At 37.8% G+C, this 25,846-nt stretch overlaps 2 protein-coding genes across 3 annotated transcripts in view; both read left to right on the top strand.

Annotated features, from left to right (window-relative positions):
* Nucleotides 1-24,968, top strand: part of DHRS7C (dehydrogenase/reductase 7C) — a 60,251-nt gene extending 35,283 nt beyond the window's left edge. For both annotated transcript variants that reach the window (XM_069076766.1, XM_069076767.1), the window contains exons 5-7: nt 5,051-5,143; nt 22,669-22,824; nt 24,699-24,968. In XM_069076766.1, the coding sequence (XP_068932867.1) occupies nt 5,051-5,143; nt 22,669-22,824; nt 24,699-24,907 (458 nt within the window). In that variant the 3' untranslated portion in view covers nt 24,908-24,968. The remainder of the gene's footprint in view (nt 1-5,050; nt 5,144-22,668; nt 22,825-24,698) is intronic.
* On the top strand, nt 18,767-19,276 carry LOC138152327 (large ribosomal subunit protein P2-like). The gene has a single exon (XM_069076016.1). The coding sequence runs from the start codon at nt 18,860-18,862 to the stop codon at nt 19,208-19,210; it is 351 nt and encodes a 116-aa protein (XP_068932117.1). The 5' UTR covers nt 18,767-18,859; the 3' UTR covers nt 19,211-19,276.
* Nucleotides 24,969-25,846: the final 878 nt, after the last annotated feature.

Genomic DNA, 25,846 nt, shown 5'->3' with positions numbered 1-25,846 from the left:
ATGCATTTTATGTCATGTATTTAAAAAATTATTCTGAGAAGAGGTCTATAGGTTTCACCAGATTGTCAAAAGAATGCATGATTGTAGCACCAATGCAATATTTACAGTGCCCATGATCACGATAAAGACCATGAGTATAAGTATCACATGACATTCAGTCACAAAATATACCAAACTCTCCAAATAGAGGATAGAACTGAAGCATTTATTTAGACACTAGAAAACCAAATCCCAAAACCAGTATTTTGGGGGGATTCCATCATAGTATCAAAGATATTCAGACGTCATAATAACACTGGGATTCTTCAGCCTTCCCACAAACCAATACAAGATCAATATCTACTCACGAGCCTATCTGACTCCTTGACTAAGGTCCTCCTCTTTCCCCCACTGTCTGGCTAGCTCTGAACCAGCTTCCTGTGGGCTCTGCTTCCCTTCAGCAAACTCTTCCCACCACAGGCTCCATGTGACTATATTTAGCCTATTAGGGGGCAGAGTTTATCTTCACAGCAGGGAAGCTTCCTGTGGGCTCTGCTCCACCCTTTAGCAAATTCCCTCCATCACGGGCTCCATGTAACTACATTCAGCCTAATAGGGAGCAGAGTTTACTTTCAAAGCAGGGGAGGTTTTCAAACTCCCCCCCGCCCGATCTATTAAGGGGCAGGAAAGATCTTCAAATTCCCCTTCTTATTACAATGACACAAAGATAGTTAAGAATTTTTGCTCTAAAGGAAAGACCACTGGACCTGGAGGGACCAATGGACTTGAGTCATGCTCTGACACTCATCTCCTTCATTGTATCATCTTGCAACATTTCAGATGTTACACTTTAACACAAACCCCACTGGATCCCTCCATCACCTAGAGAACCTGCATCTCCCTCACGAATAGTGGGACAAGTTTGATACCAAAGGAATAGGTCAAGAAGCTTCAGATTGATTATAGGTAGTAGTTTAGTCAACTGGGTTACTTACACTGGGGGGCAGTATGATGGATCCCTGCCCAGTGATCTGGGGTGGTGACCAGACCAATGGTGGATCTCCTGCAAAGACCCCAGGAATGCCCAGTGATAATTATAGAAATCAAGCAAAGGGAGGTGGAGCAATAGAGTACATCACTACTGAGTGGTCAATAATTTGGGGTTTCTTCTAAGTAATGAACTCATTTCTGAACTTGGGCATTAAGCCAATATTGATGGGTAAATGCCCAAACACAGGATTGTAAACTGGCCACAATGTGCTGGTCACAAAATGGTCACCATGTTTCTATTGTGGCTGTTACTATACACATTATCTGAGTTATGACTCGGTGTCTAAATTATTATTTTTAACAAGTCACCATATCTGGTCTTCCACCTTCCACAGAGTTTAAGTTAATGATTTTTCATTTGTTACTGTGTGTTATGGCTTTTCCCCAATTGAGACCCCACAGGCAAATACTGTTAAAAGGAAAATTCTTAGGGATTCTTAGATTCTTTACTCTTCTCATTGCCCTCCTTTGGAAAATCCCACATGTCAAGGTAGCAACAAGTTGATGGGCTAATTACTGGAGATCAGCAAAGGTTTCAAGACGGAGGCAACTTTTATTAATAATTTTCATAATAGGATAAAGACAATTACAATAGATACGGGTAAACAAAAGGGGATGGACATTGCATGTCAGTGTCTCCTCAATTATCTGTACGTGATGTTTAACAGGTGCAAACAGGTAAGATGACTTGCTACAATGAATAGAAGGTAAGAAAAAAGCTGCAGTCTGGGTGGCACCTACCCCAACACTGATTGATAAGCAGGTCTGGGAACAATGAGTCACTGATTCAGCATAACTATCAATAATTCTTACTAATAGTGTTACCCTGGGCAATTCACTTAATTTCTCTTAGCCTCAGTGTCCTTATCTGTAAAATGAAGGTAATAATAGAGCCTAATAGAATTGTTTTAAGGCCCCAAAGAGATAATACATGTAAAGCACTTTGCAAACCTTAATGCAATATATTAAAGCTATTGCATGAGAGGTAGTATAATGTGATGGGAAATGCACTGGGCTTGGGGTCAAGAATACGTTCCACTACTTACTATGTTACTTTGGATATATCATTTAATCTTTTCGAGGCTTAATTTTCTTGTTGTGACATATGAAAAGTTCAAGGGACATAATTTCTGGGTAATTATCAATCACTTTATTAATTATAGCTAGCAAATAGTTAATAAGAGGATGGTCATTTTGACTTTCTATAAACCAAACATAAATCATGGAGGCTGATCAATGTTTATATGCCCTTGGAAGAGTGGGTGGTCCTGACAGAAGAAATAAATTTTGGTTAACAATTAATGAGAGAATGAATATTATGATGAGGGGTGGGCTTATTCTAATGAGGGACTAGGGACACAATTTTGATTTTGTCACTCATGAACAAAGAGAAACTCAATCTATAGAAAAGAATCTATCCTAGATATGATGGTGGGTAAAATTTTGGGCAAGGTCAGAAATGCCCTTGATAGACTGGGTTTTCAATGAGGAAATAGAAAGAGAAAAAAGAGAAACAGTAACCAGCAACCCTGAGGGTCTTCCCCTCCCAGTCTGATATTTTTTTTAATTAAAGGGGCCATCCTTTGACTCACTTCTTAAAGAAACCTATTCATTGAGTGGGCATTACCTCGCTCAAAGTGAGAACCTGAAAAGACCTTAAAAGGGCCAGGGAAGGTCTCCCACTGTATCCGATGCCATTTCCACTTGTCCTGATACATACATGACCACTGGATCCAGATGACTCTGGAGGAGAAAATGAGGTTGGAACTTTGCACAGACCTCCCTCACTCAAATCAAAGTCAATTGCAAGTAATGTCATCATCTCCCTGATGTCATGGTACTCTTCAAGAACAAAGGACAAACCACAACCACAAGAAAGGGAAAACCTAAATCCTAATTTAATAATTGGTTATTCATATGAGAGAAATTGTTATTTCTCTCATCAATAGAGATAATGAGGCTTGCCCTACTTAACACACAGTGTTGATGTGAGGATAAATATACATATGTGTATGTTTTATATATATATATATATATGTACATATACAGATATGAAGATAAATATATACTAGATAAATATTCATTATTATAATAATTTCTATTATATTATTTTCCCATCATCATTTACAAACTTAAGACTTCTTCTGAAGCAAGCTACAGTCATATCTTTCCCATTTTCTTCTGTATGTGGCCTCATTAATGATTCATGGGCAACAGTACACTATTGGGTAAATTATCTTGAATGTGACAAATTACTGAATATGAGAATTTATTGGGGTCCAAATTCTATGCTGTTACTTCACACAAGTCATTTCATTTGTGTCCGACTCTTTGGGACCCCATTTGGGGTTTTCTTCTCAAAGATACTGAAGTGGTTTGCCATTTCCTCCTCCAGTTCCTTTTACAGGTGAGGAAACTGAGGCAAACAGGGTTAAGTGACTTGTCTTAGGTCACACAGTTAGTAAATGTTTGAACTTGGATTTGAACTCAGGTCTTCCTAACTTTAGATTTCACACTCCATCCACTGCAGCACCTAGCTACCAAATTATATACATATAGTCAATTAGATACTCATTAGATTAGATACTCAGAGTAGATACTGAGACCAATTTTGCTCAGCATAGGGAATAAATTTTAATTAAAGAGCCTTTGGTTATGGAAAATAATAATGATTAATTTTTCTTTTATATTCTAATGTTTATATCTTGGGACCTAGTTGTTCTCAATTGTCATTTTGGAAACTAGTTGACTGTGTTCATTCCTGGCTAAAAGAGACCTTAATGCCTTATTGCAGGAGTTTTTAACAGATGAGTCTGTGGATTTCAGAGTTTCAGAGTTTCATGAAGTTTCAGAGGGTCCATGAACTTGGAAGGGGGAAAAAAATTACATCTTCATTTTCACTAAGCTTTGGCTGAAATTTATTATTCCCTTTAATTCTTTAAAAACATTGTTTTGATACAGGATCCATAAGCTTAACAGACTGCCAAAGGATCCATGACAAAAAAAAGGTTAAGAACCACTGCCTTCAGGTATTACCTCTAGTCTCAAAGACCAAAGACTTAAGGAAATCCAAAAGGGAATACATATAATGGTAAGATATCAGATAGTAGAAAAAGTGGATGAAAGAATTGGTAAGCAAAAAATCATTAAACCATCCATCAAATTACATCACATAACTGACCATTTAATCCACTAACCTCATAAAGCCAGAAGCTAAAACCTACAATCACAGTTTATCCATGTTTCACAAAGGAAACCATTTTTCTATTATCTCATGGGCTACTGAGCTTTCTTATAATGATTTCTAAGAGGGCTTTTTTTTAATATACGAAGGAAAAACACCTTTTTCAGGATTGTGCTTAAAAGCACAAAAAAAAAGAAAAAAAGCTTTTATTAAGTGCCTACGATATATCAGGTGGGCAGCTAGGTGACACAGTGAATGGAAAGCCAGGCCTGGAGTCAAGAAGATGAGTCTTCCAGAGTTCAAATCTGGCCTCAGACACTGATTAGTCATGTAACCCTGGGCAAGTAGTTTAACCCTGTTGGCCTCAGTTTCCTCATCTGCAAAATGAGCTGGAGACAGAATGGCAAATCACTCCAGTATCTCTGCCAAGAAAACCCCAAAAGGGGTTATGAAGAGTTGTATACATCTGAAACAGCTGAACCACAACAAAAATGTACCAGGCACTGTGCTAAGCACTTTACAATTGTTACCTCATTTTATCCTCCCAACAATCCTAAGAGGTAAGTGTTAATATTATCCCTAATATACAGATGATGAAATGGAGGTTCTTAACCAGGATCACATAGCTAATAAGTGTCTGAGGTTAGATTTAAACTCACTTTCCTGGCTTCAAGTCCAGCACTGTTTTTACTGCACCATCTAGCTGACTTCTATCTTAGTCTTATTCTTATGCTGTTCATATTTTATTCTTAGCCAAGAAAGAAACTTATAGGTAACATCTCTTGACTATAATGAGGACATTTATTTCATTGCAGTTGATGTTTCTGTATTTTGCAGCCCTGCTTCCCAACATGATCTCCCGAAGAACAGGCCAGATCGTATTGGTCAGTAACATTCAGGGGAAATTTGGAATTCCACTTCGAACTGCATGTAAGTTGCTAACCCAAAATGCCAGACTATGTGTGACTGCAGACTGAGATTTGCAGACCTAGTCTCCACTAGTCTCCAAATATTTTTGAACATGTACCCAATCAATAAAAATATTTTTTGTTTGTACCCCAGTATACATGTATTAATAAACTAATATATTATATAAGTTTAAAATGTTGAAAATAAGAGTAATTTAAAGGGATGAAGTGAAGATGAAATCAATATTTTAAAATAATTTAACATTTTATTTTTTAGAAGTATAAAAATCCTTTTTATAGGATAAAGATTAAACTTTAATTAATATAGTTAAACTAATGTGATTGAATATGCTTCATTATTTTTAAAAATCTTAACACTTTATGATACAGTGATTCAAAGGTCTTATTCTAAATTCATTTTATTTTGACACACTTTTAATGTCTGTAACAATTGAAAAAGGATTCCACATATAGATCCAAATGGATGAAGTATATTTATCATTGGTTTGTTTACTAAATTTTTTAATCCTATTCACTAATTATGAAAAATAATAATTAAATTAGTTTAGCAAATTTCCATTTTCTTTGATTTCAGGGCCAAGGGTGGGAAAAGGTATAGTATATGATCTCAAAAAAATCAAGTGACAGGTCCAGAGATCCACCTGCTTCAGATTAGGGAGGAAGGACTGAAATAGGGCAGATGGCAAGATGCCTGGATAGGCTCTGGTTTCCTAGTCATGGATGACCTTTATTTGCTTCTAAGCCGTCCAGTAGGTTTAAGGGGCAGAGTAGTCTTGTAGATGTGATAGAATTCTGTTCTTGGCTACTTGAACCTCAGTCCCACTGGTAAGAGCCCATTACAGGTAGGGAATGACTGCTTGCCTGCCTGCCTGGGGAGGAACATTCCTGGTCAGTCATCCACCAGAGCTCACACTGCACAGCTGCCAGGGGCTGGAACAGCTGTGCTGCCCTCCTCTGATATTTCAGATTCTGATATTTTAAGTTTTGATATTTTAGATTCCAACAGACTGTATTACACATGAAGACTTGTGTGCATTCTACCTTGGAGCTTAGTGTTTTTGTCAATCATGTTTTCATTACACAAATAATTGTTGAGAATTTATTACACATAAGGCTCTATGTTGGGTCTTTTGCTGTTTTCAAAGACTGATGAAACAATCCTTGCTTCTTAAGGAGTTTACACTCCAGTAGGTGAGAAATGATGAAAATATCTCTGACCTCAATCTCTGATACAGCTCTTGCACAGGCCTCCATTACTACCCACCTGGTCCTATGAAGCAGCCACCTTTTTTTTTCCAATTTATTTTTTTATTTTTAATTTTCAACATTCATTCCCACAAGATTTTCAGTTACAAATTTTTCTCCTGTATTTCCCCTACCCCCACCCCAAAATAGCAAGCCTACCCCTTCCCCCATCTGTTCTCTTTTATATCCTCCCCCATTCCCTACCCTAAGTTTCTAGTAGGGCAAGATGTATTTCTATACCCCAGTATCTATATATCTTATTTCCCAGTTGCAGGTAAAAAAACAATTTTTTTTTTATCATTTGTTTTTGCAACATTGAGTTCCAGAGTCTTTCCCTTCTTCCCTGCTCACCCACCCCCACTGGGAAGACAAGCAATTCAATACAGGTTGTACATGTGTAGTTATGCAAAACATTTCCATAGGAGGTGAAAGACTAACTATATTTCCCTCCATCCTATCCCGCCCCCCCACTTATTCTATTTTCTACTTTGACCCTGTCCCTTTTCAAAAGTGTTTGCTTCTAACTACCCTCTTCCCCAATCTGCCCTCCCTTTAATCATCCCCCCTCTTATCCCCTTCCACCCTGTTTTCCTGTAGGGAAAGATACCCAAATGAATGTGTGTGTTATTCCCTCCTTAAGCCAGATTCAATGAGAGTAAGGTTGACCCATTCCTTTTCACTTTCCTGCTCTTCCCCTCCATTGTAACAGTGTTCTCTTGCCTCTTTTATATGAGATAAATTACCCTATTCTCTCTCCCTTTCTCCTTCTCCCAATATATTCCTCTCTCACCTCTTAATTTAATTTTTTAAATGTCATCCTTTCATATTCAACTCATCCTGTGCCCTCTATGTATACAGGTACACAATATGCACACACTCAAATATATATTTATACACACATACACCCTCTTATACATACATATAGGATGTATATGTATGTATACATATATATATGTATATGTATGTATATATATGTATATGTATGTATACATATATATATATTCCCTTCAACTATCCTCATACTAAGAAAAGTCTCATGAGTTGCAATTATCATTTTTCCATGTAGGAACGTAAATAGTTCAACTTTAATAAGCTCCTTATGATTTTGTTTCCCTGTTTACCTTCTGCTTCTCTTGCTTCTTGTATTTGAAAGTCTGTTCAGTTCAGTTCTGTTTTGTTCTACTTTTTCATCAAGAATGTTTTAAAGTCCTCTATTTCATTGAATGCCCATATTTTCCCCTGAAGTTATACTCAGTTTTGCTGGGTAGGTGATTCTTTGTTTTAAAACAAGATCCTTTAACACCCAGAATATCATATTCCAAGCCCTTTGATCCCTTAATGTAGAAGCTGCTAGGTCTTGTGTTATCCCGATTGTGTTTCCACAATACTCAAATTTTTTCTGCCTGACTGCTTCTAATATTTTCTCCTTTACCTGGTGTAATGGGAATGCAAATTTGGAAGATCTTCCCTGTCCCTAGGCTAAAGTGCACCTGAAGCCTGGGGTGGGAGGCTTGTTTTTCAGTAGATACTTTTTGATTGGCCAGTGGGTCAATAAGGTTGTTCCGTTCTCTGAGCCAGGAGAAGGCTATATAAGCCCTGATGTGAGGCTTTGTTTTGGGGGCTCACTTTGAGAAGTGTTCTGTGATTTGATATGGATTCTGGGAAGCCGTTGTCCAGAGCTCCCCCAGCTTTGAAAAAACCCAGATGTTGACTGGATCCAAGAACCTGTATTGGCAGCAAACCCTGAGGATGCTTGGGGTGCTTGCTGCAACTCCTGGGAACTCTGGAATTTGGCTATAATATTCCTAGAAATTTTCTTCTGGGGATCTTTTTCAAGAGGAGAGTGGTAAATTCTTTCAATTTTTATTTTGCCCTCTGGTTCTAGGATATCAGGGCAGTTTTCCTTGAGAATTTCTTGAAAGATGATATCTAACGTCTTTTTTTGATCATGGCTTTCAGGTAGTCCAATAATTTTTAAATTATCTCTCCTGGATCTGTTTTCCAGGTCAGTGGTTTTTCTAGTGAGATTTTTCACATTGCCTTCTATTTTTTCATTTACTTGGATATGTTTTATAGTATCTTGATTTCTCATAAAGTCATTAGCTTCCATTTGCTCCAATCTAATTTTGAAGGAATTATTCTCTTCAGTGAGTTTTTGAAATTCCTTTTCCATCTGGCCAATTCTGCTTTTTAAGGCATTCTTCTCTTCATTGGCTTTTTGGACCTCTTTTGCCATTTGAGTTAGTCTATTTTTTAAGGTATTATTTTCTTTAATATTTTTTTAGGTCTTCTTTAGCAAACTGTTGACTTGCTTTTCATTATTTTCTTGCATCATTATAATTTGTCTTCCCAATTTTTCCTCCACTTCTCTAACCTGATTTTTGAAATCCTTCTTGAGCTCCTCCATGGCCTATGAGCAGTTCATATTTTTCTTGGAAGTGTTTGATGTAGAAGTTCTGACTTTGTTGTCTTCCTCCCATTCCATGTTGTGATCCTTTTTGTCCCCAAAAAAGGAATCTATGGTCAGATTGCATTTCCTCTGCTTGCTCATGTTGCCAGTCAATTACTTGACTTTTGAGCTCTTTGCCATGGTAGAACTCTGCTTTCAGAATGGAGAGAGCTTTGTCCCAACTTACTGGGGTTTTTGCAGCTGCCAGAGCTATTCATTCGGTGCCCCCTCTACAGCCCCCACAAGCTCTAGCCCACTGGGCACACACTCCAGGACCATCACCCAAGACCACAATCCAGATCCAAGCAGGTCAAAGCAAGAGCAATTACCTTCTGAATGGTCGCTTGGTCCCCCTATAATCTGCAGGCCAAGAGCTCTGGAAGCAGCCATGCAGCGGCAGCTGCAGCTGCCAAACCTCCACCACTTCTTACCCTGGGGGCAGGGGCTCTTCCTTCACCCTTCCAACAGAGTTCCCCACTGACCTTTTATTTTCTCTTTGGCATTTATGGGCTGAGAAGTCTGGAAACTGCCACAGCTGCTGGTGATTCACTCTCCTGAAATCTGCTCTGGCTGATCTGGGCTGCTCTGGGGCCAGAACCTTGGCTCATAGGGGTATGCGCTCCACTCCCAGAGCACTACGATAGACCATTCCTGCCAGCCTGCCAGACTCCCTTCAGTGGGAGATTTGTTTCTCTCTGTCACTTTATGTGTTCTATAGCTTTAAAATTTGTTTAGAGTCATTTTTTACAGGTATTGGAAGTGGTTGGAGCTGGAGCCCTCTCCAAGTTTGTGCTTTTACTCCGCCATCTTGGCTCTACCCCTGAAGCAGCCTTCTAACACACCTCCCTACTTCTAGTCTCTCCTATCTCTAATCTGTCCTTCACAGAGCAAACAGAATAATTTCCTTTTTCATACAGGTCTAGTCATGTCTCTTTTCTCAGAAATTTTCTGTGGTTCCTTACTATCTACTGAATAAAATTCATCTACTTTGTATAGTAAAGGACTCCATAGCTTAGCATCATCCAGTCTTGCCAGCCTTATTTGACCTCATGGTATTCTACATGCCTGTCAAAGAGAAATCATCTATGTCCACCTCTCCCCAAAACCAAACTTTCCTGCCTTTGTATATTTTTCCATAGTCTGTCTCCTATGTCTGAAATGTCATATCTTTCCCCTTGTTACCTGCTTAATGCCTGTCCATACTTTATTTTTAAATTTTTTATTGATATCTTTGGTTTTACATCACCTTATTTCCTAAATATATCTCTTCCTTCCCCATCCCTAAGAGAGCTACCCCATATAACAAAGAACTTAAATAAAGAAGCAACATACACTAAGTAATATACAAAATGTTTCACATTAATAAGGAGGTGCTCTTTTTTATTTTGAGCTTAACAAATACCAAATAAAACAAACATTTCCATCCACAGAATAAAACAGGAAAAAAAAAGATTGCACTAAAAGAGCAAATTTCAATATATACAACTTATTTTTATTCAAATACATAATTATTTCAACCTTTAACTTTGAAAGCTTTCTTGCTTGTGTATGCTTCTATGGTACCTTCCTTCTGTTCTCTTTTGTGCTTTGAAAAATTCTTCAATAGGGCAGAGCCAAGATGGCGGAGTAAAAGTAGGAACTTGCTTGAGCTCCTGCTCCAACCATCTCCAATATCTATAAAATATGACTCTAAACAAATTTTAGAGCTACAGAACCCACAAAGTGACAGAGAGAAACAAATCTCCCACTGAAGGCAGCAGGGCAGGCAGACAGGAAGGGTCTATCACATGGGGCTGGGAGAGAACGCAGTCCCACATGAGCCATGCCAGCCCAGATCAGTGGCACAGACAGGCCAGAAGCAGACTTCAGGAGAGTGAATCATTGGCAGCTGTGGCAGTTTCCAGACTTCTCAACCCATACATGCTAAAGAGAAAGTAAAAGGTCAGTGGGGAACCCTGTTGATCCTGGATAAGAGTAGAGCAAGATCTGACTCCTGCCCCCAGGGTAGCGGAGGTGACAACAGTGCAACTGCTGCTTCTTCTGCTGCTTTCAGCTCCATGCCTACAGATCATAGGGGGACTAAGTGACTGTCCAGAGGGCATTTTCAGGAATCTCTCTGCTGGCACTGAGGAAGGATTCCCTTGCTTTTGAAGGATTGCCCTGCTTGAATCTGGGTCAAGAATTGGGTGGTGGTCCTGAAGTAAGGAATGCCGGTGTGGCAGAGCTTGTTGAGGCTGTGGAGAGAAAGTCCTCTTCACAGTTCTAAGGCAGGTGCCTAGAAAAAACTGACAACAGCTGTGCAAAACCCCAGAAATTTGGGACACAGCACTCTCCACTCTGAAAACAGAGTTCACCATGGCAAAGAGTTCAAAAGTCAAGTAAGTGGCTGGCAAGATGAGCAAACAGAGGAAGTGAAATCAGACTATAGAATCCTTTTTGGGGACAAAGAGGATCAAAACATAAAACCAGAAAAAGACAACAGAGTCAAAACTCCTGCATCAAAAGCCTCCAAAAAAACTATGAACTTGGTCGCAGGCCATGCAGTAGCTCAAAAAGGATTTTGAAAATCAAGTAAGAGAAGTAGAAGAAAAATTGGGAAGAGAAATGAGAATGATGCAAGAAAATCATGAAAAACAAGTCAACAGCCTGAGTGAAGAAAATAACACCTTAAAAACTAAACTAACTCAAGTGGTAAAAGTGTTCCAAAACTTCTCCAATGAGGAGAAGAATTCCTTAAAAAGCAGAACTGGTTAGATGAAAAAGGAATTTCAAAAACTCACTAAAGAGAATAATTCCTTCAAAATTAGATTGGAACAAATGGAAGCTAATGACTTTATGAGAAACCAAGATACTATAAAATCAAATCCAAATGAATGAAAAAATAGAAGGCAAGGTGAAATATCTCATTGGACTACCTGAAAGCCTAGACATCATCTTTCATGAAATTCTCAAGGAAAATTGCCCTGATATACTAGAACTAGAGAGCAAAATAGAAATTGAAAGAATTCACCATTTGCCTCTTGAAAAAGATCCCAAAAAGAAAACTCCTAGCAATATTAGAGCCAAATTTCAGAGTTCCTAGGTCAAGGAGAAAATATTAGAAGTAGTCAGGAAGAAACAATTTGAGTATTGTGGAAACACAATCAGGATAACACAAGATCTAGCAGCTTCTACATAAGGAATCAAAGGGCTTGGAATATGATATTCTGAGAGTCAAAGGGGCTAGGATTGAAACAAGAATCACCTACGCAGCAAAACTGAGTATAATGTTTCAGGGAAAAATATGGCTATTCAATGAAGTAGAGGATTTTCAAGCGTTCTTGATGAAAAAAATGGAGCTGAACAGAAAATTTGACTTTCAAATACAAGAAGCGAGAGAAGCATGAGAAGGTAAACAGGAAAAAGAAATCATAAGGAACATATTAAAGTTGAACTATTTATATTCCTCCATGGAAAGACGATATTTGTAACTCATCAGACTTTTCTCACTATGAGGATAGTTGAAGGAAATATATATGTGTGTGTGTGTATGTGTGTGTGTGTGTGTGTATATGTAGGTATGTATGTATACATACATATATATGTATGTATAGGAGGGTATATGTATGTGTATATATATGTGTGTGTGTGTCCATGTATATATCAATAGAGGGCACAGGATGAGTTTAATATGAAGAGATGATATCTAAAATATAAAACTAAGAGGTGAGAGAGGAATATATTGGGAGGAGAAAGGGAGAGATAGAATAGGGTAAAATATATAAAAGAGGCAAGAGAAAATTGTTGCAATGGAGGGGAATAGCAGAAAGGTGAAAGGGAATGAGTCAATCTTATTCTTATTGGATTTGGCTTAAGGAGGGAATAGCATACACACTTAATTGGGTATTTTTACCCTACAGGAAAGTAGGGGGGACATAGGATAAGAGGGAAGATGATAGAAGGGAGAGAAAATATATTGAGGGAGAGGGTACTTAGAGGTAAACACTTGTGAAAAGGGACAGGGTCAAAGGAGTAAATAGAATAAATGGGAGGTGGGATAGGATGGAAGGAAATATAGTTAGTCTTTCATAATATAACTACTATGGAAATGTTTTGTGTTTAACTACACATGTACAACCTATATTGAATTGCTTGTCTTCCTAGTGAGGGTGGATAAGGAGGGAAGAAGGGAAAGAATCTGGAAATCAAAGTCTTAAAAAAACAAATGATAAAAATTGTTTTTTACATGCAACTGCAAAATAAGATATATGGGCAATGGGGTATAGAAATCCATCTTTCCCTACAAGAAAGTAAGCGGGCATGGGGGAGAACATAAGACAGAACAGATTGGGGGAAAGGGTATTCAGTATGCTTGTTATCTTGGGGTATGGGGTAGGGGAGAGGTGGGAAGAAAATTTGTAACTCAAAATCTTGTGGAAATGAATGTTGAAAACTAAAAAATAAATAAATATTTTTTTTAATGCTTCAATAACATTTTTAATTCCTTTCTTTTTCTTTCCTCTGTGTGTGTGTGTGTGTGTGTGTGTGTGTGTGTGTGTGTGTGTGTGTGTGTGTGTAAACCAGGGGTGGGAAATCTGTTGTCTTGAGGCCACATGAGACCCTCTAGGTCCTCAGGTGTGGCCCTTTGACTCAATCCAAACTTCACAGGACAAACCCAAATCCCCTTGTTCTATGAAGTTTGGATTCAGTCAAAGGGTCACACTTTAGGACCTAGAAAGCCACATGTGGTCTCGGGGCCAATAGTTCCCCACCCCTAGTGTAACCTTATCCTATGTTAGACCTCTTTTCCCTCACACCCATTCTTAACTGGGGAAAACAAAAAGAAAAAATACAGAATTCTCTTAACAAATATGCAAAACAAATGGTCACATTAGCTGTGTCAGACAAATATGCATCATCCTGCATCTTAAGTACATCATTTCTCTCTTAGTAGATAGTCAATGTGCTTCCCCATCAATCCTCCAGAATCATGGCTGGTCATTGCACAGAGCACAGTTATTAAGTCTTTCAAAGCTGTTTCTCTTTACAATGTTGTTGCAATTGTAGAAATTGTGCTTCTGGTTCTGTTCACTTAAACTTGCATAAGTTCTCCAAAATCACCGTTTTCACCAATTGTTGGTTTGCAATATTTCATTAATTCATCAATTATTATTTGTTTAGTTATTCCACAATTAATAGGTATCCTTTTAGTTTCCAGTACTTTGCTACCATAGCGGGGTGGGGAGGGGCTACTATAATTATTTTTGTACATATGGGTTCTTTTCTTCTGCTTTTGATCTCTTTGTGTATGAGATACCTTACTCCCCAAAATGTCTAGTGACACTGGCCTCCTGGCTATTCCACAAGCAGGATACACCATGTCTTGGTTCTGGGCATTTTTTCCAGTAGTCTCCCATAGCAGAAACATTCTCCCTACTCCCCACCCCATCTCCTCCCCCCCTGACCTTGGAAGGTCAGTAGATCTTCCTGTATTCCTTTAAGTTTCAACTAAAATCCTTTCATTTATTCCAACTTTATGTGTATATGTATATATATATATATTTGTGTATTTGTGAATCTTACACAGTAAGGGGAGGGCTTATTTTCGGGATAGGTCTTATTATCGGGGAAACACGGTATGTTCCTTTTTTATTATCTTTAACAATCTGGTGAGCATGAGGTAGAAACCTCAGAGTTTCTTCAATTTGCCTTTCTCCAGTGTAGTTAATTTTAGAAGACAAATAGTCAACAGATGAAAAAAAAAATCTTTGAACCAACTTTCTCTGATAAAGGTCTCATTTTCAAGATATATAGGAAATTGGTTCAAATGTATAAGAATAAGAGTCATTCCTCAATTAAAAGGGAAGAAATTCAAGCTATTTTTAATGTGTAAAAATGCACTAAATCATTAGTAACTGTAGAAATGCAAATTAAAACAACTCTAAGGTTCCATCCACCTCCTGATAGATAAAATAATGGACTAAATAACCAGAATGAGATATATAATTTTGGAAATAGTGAATATGAAAATTCATTTTGCTTGTCTTTGGATATTTGTTACAAAGATATTATTTTCCTTTTTTTTAATAGGGAGATGAAGAAGAAAAAATGCTTAATTGAAAAAATTAATTAAAAATAATTTTCATTTCTCTAGTTATTGGTTATTTGGAATATTTTTAATGTGGTTATTGATAACTTGGATTTCTTCCTTTGAAAATTGACTTCATGTCTTTTGACCATTTGACTATTGGAGAAAAGTCTTTGTTCTTATAAATTTGAATCAGTTCCTCATGTCTTCGATATAAGATCTTTATCAGAAAAAAAACTTTGCAGAGAGTTTTTCCCTAGTTAAATATTTTCCTTGTAATTTTAACTTCGTCAGTTTTGTTTGTGCAAAAACTTTTTAACATTATATAATAAATATTATCCATTTTATTTTCTGTGACCTCCTTTGTCTTTCATTTGGTCATGAAGTCTTCACCTCTTCATAGCTGTGAGAGGGTGCATTTATTCCTCTCTTTTTGGGAATCAACTTTGGTCATTATTATTATGTGGCATTTAGATGTGCAAGAGAGAGGCAGCAATATTCTTTCTATTTACATTGCTGTGGTCATTGTACATATTGTTGTCTTACTCTGGGTTACTTTATTTTTAATCAATTTAAATAAATATTCTCAGGCTTCTCTATGTTGTATTCATCTTTTCTTATAGCAACACAGGAATATTCTGTCCCATTCATTACCATATATTGCTTAGTCATTCTTCACTTGATGGATACTTACAGAGATGCTTATTTCTTATTTTACTTCTTTTTTTCTGCCAAGAAAAACCACCATTACACTGGAAAATGACATAGATAAAGACTATTAATAGGTAGTCAATACCCAAGGCAGGCATGACCTGGGAGCTCTGGATTTTGGTTATAATATTGCTAGAAATTTTCATTTTGGATTTCTTTCAGAAGGTGGCTAATAGATTATTTCCATTTCTACTTTGTCCTCTAGTTCTAAGACATCAGGGAGTTTTTCTTTTATGATTTCTTCCATAATTTCCTTTTTAACAAAATTACTAAATTAGTTGGTGAGGAGGGTGTGCTTCATAGAGTTTTGTTTCATTCAATCCTTTTCCATTTATGTCCAACTCTTTGTGGCCACATTTGGGGTTTTCTTGGCAAAGATACTGGAGTAGTTTGCCATTTCCTTCTCCAGATCATTTCACAGATGAGGAAATTGAGGCAAACAGGGTTACATGACGCACCTAGGATCACACAGCTAGTAAGTGTCTTAGGCCAGATTTGAACTCAGGAAGATAAGTCTTCCTGATTCCAAACTCAATATTCTATCCACTTTGCCACTCAGATGACCCTAGATAGAGTTTACCTTGATTTTTTAGAAAAGCCTTTGATGGAATATATCATATTATTCTTCTAAGGAAGACAGAAAAATATGAATTAGCAATAAAACAATTAGATGAATTCAAAACTGCTTGAATGACCAGTCTCAAAGAGACTGATGTCAGTGTCAATGTGGAGGAAGACTCCATTTTTCCAATAACAGTCAGTTGCAAACTATGATTGGCCCTCTGGTGAAAAATCATTTTTCAGATTTACAGATGACATGAAGTTGGGAGGAATAATTAACATTCAACATGACAGTATCAGGATCCAAAAAGATATTGATCATTGAGCTGAAATTGATAAGATAGACTTCAATAGAGATAAATGTAAAATCTTACACTAGAAATTTTAAAAATCAACTTCAAAAATACAAAATGAATGTGACATTATTAGCAATTTGTCTGAAAAAAATATCTGGAGCTTTTGGTCGAATTGAAAGTCAACATGAGACAACAATGTGATAGAAAAGCAAAAAAAAATCATAATCCATTAAGGGAGGCATAACTTCCAGGAACAGGGAAGTGGCAGGCTCACTGTATTCCACCCTTGCTGGACTTTATTTGGAAAATTATGTTCAGTTCTGAACACAATAGCACAGAGAAGATGGAAGGTTACACTATCAAGGATGGTGAAGGGCCTTAAATCCTTCTCAAATGAGGACCAGTTGTAGGAACTAGAGATATTTAGCCTAGAGAATAGAAGACTAAAAGATAAGGAGAGGGGGGAAGGGAGACAATAGCTGTCTTTAAATGTGTGAAGCATTGTCATGTGAAAGAGGGAATAGACTTTTCTGTGACCCCAAAGAGCAGAACCAGGAGTACAGAGGATGTAGGCTTGATGTCAGGAATACCTTCATAGTCAAGAGTTATCTAACAGTAGAATACATTGTCTCTGGAGGTGACAGGTTTTCCTTCCTCATAGGTCTTCAAATTGAAGTTGGATGACAACTTATCAGGTATGTTATGGCAGGGACGTTGTTATTGTTGCTGATGTTCAGTCACATCAGAAGAATCCTTCATGACCTCTTTGGGGGTTTCCTTGGCAAAGATACTGAAGTGGTTTGCTGTTTCCTTCTCCAGTTCGTTTTACAGATGAGGAAACTGAGGTAAACAGGGATAAGTGACTTGCCCAGGGTAACACAGAAAGTATTTGAGGCTGGATTTGAACTCACAAAGATAAGTCTTCCTGACTCCAGACTTGGCACTCTATCCACTGTACCACCTAGATGCCCTTATGGCAGGGATACCCTTCAGGTATGAGTTGGGCAAGATGGACACTAACAGCCCCTTCCATCTCTAAGTATCTTTCATTCTGTGATACTTAATTGCAAATTCTTTGCATTTACAAAAACAGAATTGCTATAAATATTTTGGTATATATTGGACCTTTCTGTTTGACTTCTTGGGGGTATATGGCTAGCAGCAAGATCTCTGGGTTGAGAGTATGGACATTATAGACATCTTCCTTGTCCATCCTTTAAAGCCCAATTTAGATGCAACCTTCTCCACAAACCTTTCCCCCTTTTCCCTCCATAACCTCACATAGTGCTTTATTTTTCTCTAGAGCGTTTATCTTGTATCATTATGTATTTTAGTTACTTGCATAAATGTTTTATATCCCTGCTAAAATGTAAATTTCATAAGTGCTTAGTTAAAGTCCTTTGTGTCTCCGCCAATGCCTGAGTAGGTGCTTAATATATATTTCACAAATTGTTGAATTTGTTGAATCAATAAAACAAGCTACCGTTCTAGGCAAAAGACACTAAGGATAGCTAAATAGTATCACCTAGTCTTAGATTTAGAAAAGACTTGGTAGCTGCCTAGTATCATCTGCATCTAAATAATAATTCCCTTTACATCTTATGCAAGTGAACATGGCGTCTAGCTTTTTCTTGAAGACCTCCAGTGAGGGAAAAAATGCAGACCATTCTACTTTTAAACAGCTCCAATTCTCAGGTGATTTTTACTTGTATATTGTACTGTTGTATTGGGGGAGAAGATATCATCATGCATTGTGGTCATGGAAATCTTCACTGGAGATAATCTTATAAGATGACTAGGAGATGTAATATGGTATATAAAAGGAATAGAGAAGAGAGGATATGAAAAATGTTGACATGGGGGAAAGTATGGTGGGGAAAAGGATTAATTTAGCCACATTTTCCAGAGTATTAAGTCTTTTCACTTTTTTTAGAGACTTGGAAGCCACCACCCACTCACCCAAACTGGTAATTTTTTTTCCCTGTGAAAAACCTCTGGGCGTAGTCTAATGTTTTAGTCATTAAGTCATTTAGACTGGGCCTAGTCATTAAGTATCAAGACCTTTCAAGTGTCCAAAAATGATGTTTATTTTATGGTTCATATGTAGAAATCTTGTTGAGCTATCTGCAAGGGATAATAGGAGTACAGAGACTGGACCTGTGCTTATACTAGTGTGTAAGAGAAAGCTGTTAAATCAATGTCTCTGATAAACATCTAATTTCTAAAATACATAGAGAACTGAGTCAAATTTATAAGAATATAAGTCATTGCTTTCCCGGTCTTGCCGTGCCGAGGTTGGACTTGCTGCATTCGCCGCTGCTCCCGCCGTTCCTGCAGCGCCAGGCTGCGACCACCAGACAGGACCCCAATAGACCCCAGAATGCCAAGATGCGCTATGTGGCAGCCTACCTCCTGGCCGTCCTGGGAGGCAACGACTCACCCAACTCCAAAGATCTGAAGAAGATCCTGGACAGCGTGGGCATCGAGAGCGACCACGAGTGGCTGAAGAAGGTCATCGGAGAGCTGAGCGGCAAGAACATCGAGTACGTAATCGCCCAGGGCAGCAGTAAGCTGGCCTCCATGCCTGCCGGTGGTGCCGTCGCTGTTGCTGCTGGTGCTGGTTCTGCTGCCCCAGCTGCTGGTGGCCCTGCCCCTGCTGCTGCTGAGGAGAAGAAGGAAGAGAAGAAAGAGGAGTCTGAAGAGTCCGATGATGACATGGGCTTTGGTCTTTTTGACTGAGCAGCATCCACCTTGATCTTTGAGGGAGAATAAACCTTCTATTTAAGAAAAAAAAAAAGAATACAAGTCATTCCCCAATTGATAAATGGTCAAAGGATATGAAAAGGCAATTTTCATATGAAGAAATTAAAGCTATCTTTAATCATATGAAAAAAATGCTCTAAATCACTACTGATTAGGGAAATGCAAAACAAAACAATTCTAAGGTCCCACGTCATACCTACCATGTTGGATAACATGACAAAACAGGAAAATTAGGAATGCTGGAGAAGATGTGGGAAAACACTAATACACTGTGAACTGAACCAACCATTCTGGAGAACAATTTTGAACTATGCCCAAAGGGCTTTTAAAATGTGCATGCCCTTTGACCCAGCAATACCACTTCTAGGACTGTATCCCAAGAGGATCATAAAAATGGGAAAAGGACCCACATGTACAAAAAATATTTATAGCAGCTCTTTTCATGGTGGTCAAGAATTAGAAATTGAGGGGATGCCCATCAATTAGAAAATGGCTGAACAAGTTATGGTATATGATGGTGATGGAATATTATTCCACTATAAGAAATGATGAGCAGGCAGACTTAAAAAAAAACCTGGAAAGACTTATATGAACCAATGCTGAGTGAAAAGAGAACATTGTACACAGTAACAGCCACAATGTGCAATCACCTCCTGAATTTTGATAGACTTAGCTCTTCTCATTAATACAAGGATTTAAGACAACTCCAAAAGACTTATGATGGAAAATGTCATCCATATCCAAAGAAAAACTGTGGAGTCTGAATGCAGATGGTATTTGCTCTCTATCTTTTTTTCATTTTGTTTTGTTTTTTTCTTTCTCCTGGTTCCTCCCATTCATTCTGATTCTTCTTTCCAACATAACTAATGTGAAGATAAGAATGTATCTTGTAGATAATAATGTAGACCTATATCAGATTGCACATTGTCTTGGGGAGGTGGCAGGGAAGGGAGGAGAAGAAAATTTAAAACTTAAAAGCTTATGGAAGTGAATGTTGAAAACTAAAATTAATTAATTATTTTTGTTTAAAAAAGAGAAAACTGTTATTACCAATACAATTTCTTTATACTCTTAACTTGAGAGGCCAATCACTTGCTCATGGTCACATAGCTAGTGTGTGTCAGAAATAGGACTTAAACTCAGGCTCTGTCTGGTTAGCATTTATCTTTTGTTGAACCAGGTCACCAAGCTATTCCCCAGTCATTTCCATACCATGGAATTATCCCTTATTTTATCCCCTCTTGCTCCTTTTATGTGTTGTCAAGGAGAGATAATTTAAGAATTATTGGACTACCTAAAAGCCATGTTAGAAAAAAGAGCCTAGACATCGTATTTAAAGAAATTGTCAAGAAAAATTGCCCTGATATCGTAGATGCAGATGTTAAAATAGAGGTTGAAAGAATCTACCAATTACCTCCTGAAAGAGAACCCAAAATGAAAACTCTCAGGAATATTACAACCACATTCCTGAGCTCACAAGTCATAGAGAAAATACTTCAAGCAGCCAGGAAGAAAACATTCAAATACTGTGTGTGGGTGGCAGGCAATACTTGAATCTCACTACAATCAGAATTGGTTCAAAGAAGGAAGAATGTATACACACTCAATTGTGTATAGAAACATAACTTACCCAATAGGGAAATAGAAGGAGAAGGGGATAAAGAGAAGGGGGCAAGGTTTATGAAGGAAGGGGCATATTAAGAGAGGTAGTGATTAGAAACAAAATAGACTATTGAGGAGGGACAAGATAAAAAGATAGAGGAAAGAAGAAACAGAAGAAAATGGGATAGAGGGAAATACACAGTAATCATAACTGTGAGTGTGAATGGGATGAGCTCACCCATAAAACAAACAGATAGAAAAATGGATTAGAAACCAGAATCCAACAATATATTGCAAAAGATACACTTGAAACAGAAAGGCACACACAGAGTTAAAATAAAGGGTTATACCAGAATCAAGTATGCTTCAGCCGAAGTAAAAAAAAAAAAAAAAAGGCAGGGTAGCAATCATGATCTTAGACAAAGCAAAACCAAAAATTAGTTTTAAAAAATCAGGGAAACTACATAATGTGCTATTACTAAAAGGTACCATAGATAATGAAGTAATATCAAAAAATTTTGCTGCCAGTTTCTCTAATAAAGGTCTCATTTCTCAAATATACACTGAGTATAGAACTAGGTCAAAATTATAAAAATAGGAGCCATTCCCCAGTTGATAAATGGTCAAATGATATGGTGTTTTCAGAAAAAGAAATCAAAGCTATTTATAATCATATAAAAATGCTCTAAATTACTATTGATTAGGTAAAGGCAATTTAAAATGACTCTGAGTACCACCTCACATCTAACAGAAAAGACAAGTGCTAGAAGGGATATGAGGGGGAAAAATGGTACATTAATGAAATGCTGGTGGAATAGTGAATTTATCCAAACATTCTGGAGAACAATTTGGACCTATGTTCAAAGGATAAAACTGTGTACACCCTTTGATTTGGCGATACTACTACTATGTTTGCACCCGATAGAGATGAAAGGAAAAGGAAAAGGACCTATATGTACAAAAATATTTGTAGCAACTTTTTGTGGTCATAGAGAATGGGAAATCAAGGGGACACTCATCAATTGGGGAATTGGCTGAACAAGTTGTGGTATATGATTGTGATAGAATATTATTGTGCTATAAGAAATATTAAGGAAGATGGTTTCAGAAAAACACGATGAGACCTATGTGACCTAATACAAAGTGAAGTGAGAAGTGGGAGATCATTGTGCACAATAACAGCAATGTTGTAATAATGATCAACTGTGAATGACTTGGTTACTCTGATCAATATAGTGGTCCAAGACAGTGAGCCATAATGAAAAATGCTATCTCCAGAGAGAGAACCAATGAACTCTGAGTGCAAATTGAAGTATAATTTTTTTTACCTTCTTTATTTTTCTTGCTTTCTTCTGATATGGCTAGTATGGAAATGTGTTTTGCATGATTTAACATGTATAATTGATATCATATTGCTTGTCTTTTCAGTGCATGTGGAAGGGATAGGAGAGAGGGACAGAATTTGGAACTCAAAATTTTAAAAAGAAAAGAATGTTTGAAATAAATAAATTATATTTTTAAAAAGAATAAAAATGAGGAAATGTCAAAAAAAAAAACCAAAAATTGAACCAATGAACTACTAGACCTCTAGAACATGATGTTAGTTCCTTTGCTAAAGTATGAGTAGATGTGTAGAGATATATCTCAATGGGACAAAGTCTGTTTTAGGAGAATTAGACATCTACCCCATCTCATCAAGACCTAGTCCTAGAAATGGGACACCATATTCTCCAGGTGTCTGCCCTTGAAAGACTCTCCTGTATCACAGAAAAGAAGAGAAAGGAAGAAATGGGGCCTTTCATGTGTTCATCTCTGCTTTATTTGTCTTCTAGATGCTGCCTCAAAACATGCTGCCCAGGGTTTTTTTGATTGTCTTCGAGCAGAAGTGGAAGAATTTGAAGTGATTGTCAGCACCATTAGCCCAACTTTCATCAGATCTTACCACATGTATACAGAGACAGGGAACTGGGAAGCTTCCATCTGGAAATGTGAGATTTATGACTTGCACAGGGAATGGGTAGAGGAAAAAGACAGTAGGGACAGATCCTGGAAAAGACTTCTTGTCAGTGCTCCAAGCACCCTAACATCATGACCTTTTGGAATAACTTTTGTCTGCTGAATCCACTATTTGGGGTTGCAAATTCTGTGCCACCCACCATTTTTTTTCTGTAACAATTCCTTTATCACAGTACCAATATCCAATGTGCATTTCCACTGGGAATGGATCATGACTTATAGCCCAGCAACATGTGGGTCTGGATTGGAAGACACTGGGGAGTTCCTAGCTATAATATAGATCAAGAACCTGGAGAGTGTGTGGAGAGAGCAATGAATAGATTGGATGTAAGGCAAGGGTTGTGTGAAATTTTTTTAACGTATAATTGTATTTTAATATGACTAGTTTCCTTTATAACCCTATGTATTTTACCTTGGACATTTAAAAATATTTACTGAGAAGGGATCCATAAAAAGCATGACGCAGAAAAGATTAAGAAAGTTGGTTCTGAGATGAGTCCTGTCTAGCCTAGGTTCACAAAGTTCTTAGAAAGCTTGAGGTGCTCCAAAACCATGAGTTACGTCATGGTACATGGAGCCAGAAGGAACCTGACAATCATTTTATAAGAGAGAAAACTGAAGTCTAAGAAATTGACTTTACTTACCTAAGGTGATAAAGCTATTGAGTAGCAGAACTGGCATTCAAGTCCAGACCTCTGGATCTTAATCCAGTCCTAGTTCCACTCAAGTTTCTGGAAAGGACTTTAAAGATACCACCTAACCCATGAGAGGTTGAAGGCCCAATGTCCTCTAGTGATGTTTTAGGAATCTGTAGTAAGGTGGAGTTGTAGCATACCACACATTCTGGTTTCTTGTGTGCCCCTCATGCCCACAAATGCTTAAGAGTCAGGACCCAAGATGACCCTGCCAGCTCCAGGGCTGTCTTCTCTGGCTGCTCTGAATTCTGGGATGCAAATCTTGGTGACTTGTGAATTCTCTGGAATCTGCAGAGCAAAGACAGGACACAGAGTGGGTTTTCTAATTCACCAAGCATGGCACTAAGATGATCACCATTGGTTTGGGGAGATGTTAGAACACAATTACATCAACTTTCCTTTCTCCCCCACTACCCCTTAAGCTAGAACAAGTGAAACTGAGAAACATTAGGTAGTAATGGGGTAAAAAAAAAAATGTGGGGAATGTTGGGGGGGGGGGGGGAGGGAATAACTAGATTTGGAGTCAGAGGACTTGAGTTCAAATACTGGCTTCTGACTAATAGCTTCCACCACTGAAAGCTGAAGACTCCAGGTTCTAGTCCTGCTCCTATGACTCAGTTATCGTGAGACCTTGGGCAAATCACCTACACTCTGGCCTCAGTTGCATCATCTTTGAAATGAGTGACTTGTACTATATTATTTTTAAAGTCCTTTCCTACTTTTCTGGCATTCTATAGTTTTCTGATACCCAAGGTTTCTGGAGAGTATTATGGAGTTGGACCAATTCCTATTCTTTTTGTATTCTGCCAACTATTCCTACTTAAGAATCCATATAATCATTCCTTTCTTTGGCATATATGAAACTCTTCTTTCTGTCTTTGACCTCCTTGGGGTATATGCCTATCTCTGGATCAAAAGATATAGATATTTTAGTCATTTTTTCATATAATCCCAAATTGTTTTTCCAGAAAGGTTAGACCAAATCAAATTCTACCCACAGCATACTTTTCTCCTTATAGCCTCTCCAACATTGACTGTTTGCATTTTTTTATCATCTGTGCCAATAGCTAAGTGTGAAATAAAAGTTTAGAGTTGTTTTAATGTGCTTTTTCTTATTATTAGTTATTTCTTCTCTCTCCTTGGTCTCCCAGTCTTTTTTAGGAAGTTCACCTATGGGGTCCATCCTGTGGAAGTAGCTGAAGAAGTGATGAAGACAATAAGGCGGAAGAAGCAGGAGGTTTTCATAGCCAACCCCATCCCTAAGGCTGCCGTCTACATTCGCACCTTTTTTCCAGAGTTCTTTTTTGCTGTGGTGGCCTGTGGGGTCAAGGAGAAATTAAGTGTCCCAGAGGACAAGTAACATGATGATGACCAGATGAGTTCTTTTACCATGATGGAAATAAACTGTTTTCTTACAGGGATTGAATGGTCAATTGTGACTCAGCACAGGGGTTGTCCTAAGCACAAATTCATCTTTATGTTTCTCAGCCAAAGCCTAGTAGGAAGCACTGGCTACTGTAGGTAGGGATAGATCCAACACCAGCAAAGCAACTATGACTCTACATGGTTTAATTCCATAGGTTGTTTAACACAGTACACACCAAGACCAGAACCCCACCCCCAGGCCTGATGGCTGACAACCAAATAAATAAAAAGGTGCCTTTGGTGTACGTACTTCACAGGAAAACAGGCAACTCACCCCAACTTAAGCAAGAAAATTTACTGAATTCACACTAAGGAGAAGTTTTTTTAAAAAACAGACCAAATAAGCTATCAAATTCAACAGCCTAAGGTAAGATTTCAAACTCAGATTTGCCAATTTTTCATGGTGCCTCCAACTAGTTCAAGACTTTTTAATAAAGTTCTCAAAATAAAATGTAATCTATTTTACCTCAATTCAGAAAGCCTCCATTAAGGTTCCCATCTGGTGCTTCATCCTAGACATGGCAGTGACTCTGGGTTCTGGAAAATTATGCCATGAAGCTTTGGCAGGTCCTTCCAAGCTGGAAAGGCTCTGCATACAGACCCAGTAATGAACTGTGTTTCTGTCATCCAAGGACAAGACCAGCTAAATGCAAAGCTAAATGACTCGCCAAAGGGGGTCAACCAACAAATCAAATCAATAAGTATTTATTAAGCACCTACTATATGCTAGGCACTGTATACAAATACAAGCAAAAAGAAAAACAATCCTTGCCCATGACAAACTCTCTTTTTTTCCAATTTTATTTTTATTTAAGTTCCAAATTCTCTCCCTCTCACCTCCACTCCTTACCCCACCACCAGTGAGAAATCAAAA

Source organism: Petaurus breviceps, unplaced genomic scaffold (assembly GCF_028583685.1).
Source record: "Petaurus breviceps papuanus isolate PSGF00001 unplaced genomic scaffold, PetGlider_PUasm1.0 90925, whole genome shotgun sequence".
Lineage (NCBI taxonomy): Eukaryota > Metazoa > Chordata > Mammalia > Diprotodontia > Petauridae > Petaurus > Petaurus breviceps.
The sequence above is the reverse complement of the archived record's forward strand: the minus strand, read 5'-3'. Positions and strand labels throughout refer to the sequence as shown.